The 4,864-nt window shown below is 57.1% G+C and overlaps 1 protein-coding gene across 1 annotated transcript; it reads left to right on the top strand.

Annotated features, from left to right (window-relative positions):
- The first annotated feature begins 512 nt into the window (after positions 1-512).
- On the top strand, positions 513-4,098 carry PROK1 (prokineticin 1). Its single transcript, XM_006919622.1, has 3 exons — positions 513-584; positions 3,169-3,294; positions 3,979-4,098. The coding sequence occupies exons 1-3, from the start codon at positions 513-515 to the stop codon at positions 4,096-4,098; spliced, it is 318 nt and encodes a 105-aa protein (XP_006919684.1).
- The last annotated feature ends 766 nt before the right edge of the window (positions 4,099-4,864 follow it).

Genomic DNA, 4,864 nt, shown 5'->3' on the forward strand with positions numbered 1-4,864 from the left:
TGGCTTGGGAACGATGGTCCTGCACATTATGTGGTTTAGTGTGGGGGTGGGGGGGGTGTGGGGGGAGGATAACCAGCTACGTTGTAAATCCCTTAATTCATTACCAAAGTCCTGCCCCTGCTCCAAGCAGACTGAGGATGCCCCAGAGGCAGAGAGGATGAAAGGGTGGATGCGATGTATGTAATCGCCAGGATCAGCGTGTCCTTGGGAGAGTTAGAGCAACTGTCAAAGCCGCACCCCCCCCCACCGACGAGTTTGGTTTTATTGGTTTTGGTGGTGATTTGATGTCGTTAGGGATTCAGGTCTCATCTTCGTGTCTGAGATCATCTGAATAACACTGGTGACGGGGAAGGGAAGAGAGGAGACAAGAGTCCACAGGCGGCCTGGATCAGACCGTATAAGCCCGGGGAGAGGGAGGGGCCGGAGAGCCCGGCCTTCCTAGCCGGCAGGCACGAGGCTGCAGGACAAGGCGAGAGGCAGCGGAGCGGATGGAGTTTGGCTTTCAAGTGACCATGAGGGGGGCCATGCAAGTCTCCATCGTCCTCCTCCTGGTGACCGTGTCCGATGGTGCGGTGATCACGGGGGTGAGTTGTCTACCAGGTCCCCACGCCCTGGGTTTCGGGAAGACCTCAGGGTCTGCATGGGAGGGAGCCAGGGACTGAAGGGAAGCGGGGGTCAGCCATCAGACCGCACTTCAGAGGCATTTCACAAGATTTCACAAGAGACCTCACTCCACTCAATGGGAAGTGAGAAGCCGTGTATAAATCACATCTTGCTTTTGATGCATTCGAAGGGCGTTGAAAAATGTGAAGTTTAGACCTTTTGTGAAATGAAGATTCCTATTGCGTAATAAAGAATCCCATTATAAAATGGATTAGCATCTTCTAATTTATCTTTTGTATAAATTTGGGTTTTCCTCTATAGTCTGGTCCATGCATCAAGTTTAATTTACAGCTCTTCGGCTTCATGAAAGACCTTATTAGTGTCTGTTGGATACGCTTAAGCTCTGCTCTCTGTGCTCTGAAGAAAGGCTGTCCTGAAGCTCTTTGTTTCCCTTACCGTTTATGTGTTTTCACTCCGTGCCCAGTGCTGTTAGGAATACGGGCGACACGACCATTTGGCTGAGTGCACCCAAAAGCAAGTGTCGGGTGACAAGCAGAGGTCCAGACTCACAGCAGAGGTTCTGACACACGAGCTCTGCACACTTCGGTGTCCCCGACGCTCAGGTTATGGCTCTCTCTCGGTCTGGCTTTCTCTGGAGCCACCTTCAAACCATTCTCATTACCACAGAGAGTAATAGTTTACCTGAGAGCTTTCTAGATGAAAGACCCTAGGGGGAAGAAAAGAGGTGGGTGGGAGAGAGGGATCTTCACTTCGACCTCCTCCAACTCTTTCACTAGAGAATGAAAACGTAGAGAAATGCCAACGATTCCTGGAATCAGATTAGTTGCAATGTTCACAGAAAGGAAAACGCCTTTCTTCTCCCTTTTAAAGGACAGAGACTGAGTTTCAAAGAAGAAATGTTGAAGGCACGTCAATGCTTTTGAGACCCAGAGCATAAATAAAATTGTTTGGGCAGAATTATACCCAATGAAGATAAACCCCGAGGGCTGTCCTCTTCCTCTGTGGCTTGAAGACCCGGGAGGGTGGGACAGAGGAGAGCAGCGAGGTGGCCCCGCCGGGAGGCGTGGGGGCTGGGGGGCGACCACGATGCCTGGTCACCTCGCCATGTGAGCTCAGGCATCTGACTAGGTGGCAGGTCTGAAGGAGGTGGGCAAACGTCTTCCTCGTAAACCCTTCCCGCTGACTCTTGGAAAAGCACAGAGGGAGAAAGCGAGGGTGGGAGGAAATGCCTGACCCACGCGACACGCTGACCGCTGACCGGTGGTTAGAACTCGGCGCCGAGGGCAAGTGGGGGCCTCCCGGCCAGGCTCCAGTCTCCGTCTGCTGCCGCCTCTGAGTCCAGGAAGAGGCCTGGTCCCACCATCTCCACACTCCCAGCTCCCTGGACTGTCACCGTCCCAAATTCAGGCCTGGGTGGGCCCCCTTCCAGAGTGGACAGTGATGCCTGGCCTTTGTGGGAGGAGACTCAGAGGGGTCCACTTGGCCCTGACCCTGGGCTTTCAGGCTGGTGTGTGAGGTGTGCCCTCCATGGGCCGGAGACCGGCATGGCCAGGTGACTGCCACCTGCGGCTTCTCTGCGTGACAAGCAGCCCTGCATTCTCCACTTTCCTCCTGGGGCCAAGCCAGTTGGAAGCTTCCAGTTCCCTCCACCCCCCAGGCAGATAGCAGAGGGGGCTCCATGGCCCATGACTAAAACCCAGCCCTGAACTTCAGCCCTGGAAAGCTGAAAAGCTTCTCCGGAAGTGGACCGGTGGGGAGCTTTTCCATCCGGGCCCCAGCTGAGTCTGGAGCAGTTCAGAGAGGTCTGTTTCCCCTATTTGGGATTTTGTCTGAAGTGGGCTTGTGTGGCCTTCTTTACGAATGGCCCCTTCCAGAAACCAGGCAGGGCCATCAGCCCTTTTTGGGAGCCCAACTCAGAGGGGTCCGTCCCTATCTGGGGATCAGTCAGGTACCCAGAGAAGCTGTAGAGACGGGACACACCTGTTTGCTGGGTGCCGGCACCTCAGATGAGGCTGGGCTTCCGGCGAGGGTGCGTGTGGGGCCACGTGGGGAGGGGAGTCACCAACGCCTGGTGCTGCTGGGGCCGTGGGGAGAATCCTGGTCCAAGGAAACTCGGCACTGGCCACCTGGGGACTCAGGCCGTCGGGGCCCCTCCCCTACAGCATCCACTGAGCATCTACTGGCGCCAGACTTGTCAGGAGAGGAAGGCAGCCTTCCAACCCACAGCATCCACTGAGCATCTACTGGCGCCAGAAAAGCTGTGTCTCCTGATGTCCAGACTTGTCAGGAGAGGAAGGCAGCCTTCCAACCGACCGACCGAGGGGCCTCAAGGAGCTCGGAGGGGGCTGGATTGTCCTCTGATGCCCCCTGAGCCGTGAGCCTCCACTGTGAGGGGAACAGGGCCAATAACGCAAGGCCCAAGGTATCCTGTGAGGCTGGAGGTGGGGGGTGCTGCTCTCAGCCCCCACCCAGGGGTTTTTGGATTACTTTTCGGTTCTGGTTTCTCTTGGGTGGCACTAATGGCCCCTTCATGTCCCCCCGCAGGCCTGTGAGCGGGATGTCCAGTGTGGGACAGGCACCTGCTGTGCCGTCAGCCTGTGGCTGCGCGGTGTGCGGATGTGCACCCCGCTGGGGCGGGCAGGACAGGAGTGTCACCCTGGCAGCCACAAGGTACTGCACACAGCCAACTGGACGGGGCCGGGACTGGAAGTACTGTTTTGTTTTGTTTTGTTTTTTTCCAAAGGCGTTATTATGAACCCATTATACAGATGATAACGCTGAGGCCCAGAGACGCTAAATAACTTGCCAATCGTCACACCACTGGGCAACCCAGGCAGCCTGACACTATCTATGCTCCTAACTGCCCCTATTCAAGCTCCTGTGAGGTAACCCCAGTGGTTCAGACTCCCCTGGTGTGAGTCATTGGGCAGAGCATCTGTCCTGTCCAGCTGCTCCCCCGGCACCCCGCATGGTACTGAGCGCATAAGGGATTAGTTACTAGTGATATTCAGTCAAGGAATGTGTGTGCGTGCGTGTGTGCGTGTGCGTGCGTGGGCTGGGTCAGCAAGGAGCAGGCAGTTTTGGGGCCTGCGGGGTTTTAAGGTTGGTGGCGGACAGCACGGTGTTGTGGCTGATCACATAGTCTCGAGAGCCAGATCGCCCGCATTCAAATCCTGGCTCCTCCACAGATTCGCTGTGTGCTCTCGGCATGTTGCTTAGCCACGCTGGGCCTCAGTTTCCTCCTCTGTAATAGCCGTTATTGTGCTGGGGTGCGGGCTGTGGGACACTGGCCAGGGCTGGGAGCACCAGAGGCTCCTTGGCAAAGGTGTCACCCTTCTCCTCCTCTCTCCCCAGATCCCTTTCTTCAGAAAACGCCAGCACCACAGCTGTCCCTGCCTGCCCAGCCTGCTGTGCGCCAGGCGCCCGGACGGCAGGTACCGCTGCTCCGCGGACTTGAAGAGCATCCACTTTTAGAAGCTCGTCTGGTCTCAGGACACCTGCCAGGCCTCTTCCCGAACACAGCTTGGTCTCTTCTGAACTCGTGTTTTATTTCTGCCGTGTGGCCCAGCTACCCACACCCCCAGCTGCCCCTGTCCCCCTCCCCACACCTCCTACTCCGATCCCTCCTCCACAGAACACTCGCGTGAACGCGTGCTGACACACACCACCGGGTGGCGAGGTCCACCAGGCTGGCCCAAGGGGTGGCAGCCTGGAGCTAGCTTGCCTGCCTGGTTCTCTTTCCTGCTCGGGCTGCCGAGGGGTTGTAAGTAACAGGGTGTTCCTTTCCCTTCTCCCCACCTCACATGCCCTTCCTCTCCGCAGAGGTGACCTGTCCCTCCCCAGGGCCCTGCCTCTCACCCGCCTGCATGTGCTCTTCTGCCCGGATCTGTCGCCTGCAGCACGGACCTTTGGGCGTACTCCTTGGAGTCACAAGTCATGGCCTGAGCCTCAGGCCCTTTTGAGAGGCCTGTGAGGATCAGCCTGGGATCTGCTCAATTTCCTTTGACTGACCAGCTCCTTATTTTTAGGCCACAGGCCCGGAGTCGGCTCTTCCCAGAGGGTAGTGGGCAGTGACCTCAGGACAGGTGTGAGGGGCCGAGGAGGTCAGTCGGCCTTCAGACAGTGGCCTGCGCACCAGGCCTCCAAGGCCTCTCCTCTCACACTTTATCGGTTAACCAGGGATGCCTCCAGTTCCCGCTGCCTCCCCATAAAAGCAAATGGCGGGATTTGATTTATTTGG

This window comes from Pteropus alecto, unplaced genomic scaffold (genome assembly GCF_000325575.1).
Source record: "Pteropus alecto unplaced genomic scaffold, ASM32557v1 scaffold106, whole genome shotgun sequence".
NCBI lineage: Eukaryota > Metazoa > Chordata > Mammalia > Chiroptera > Pteropodidae > Pteropus > Pteropus alecto.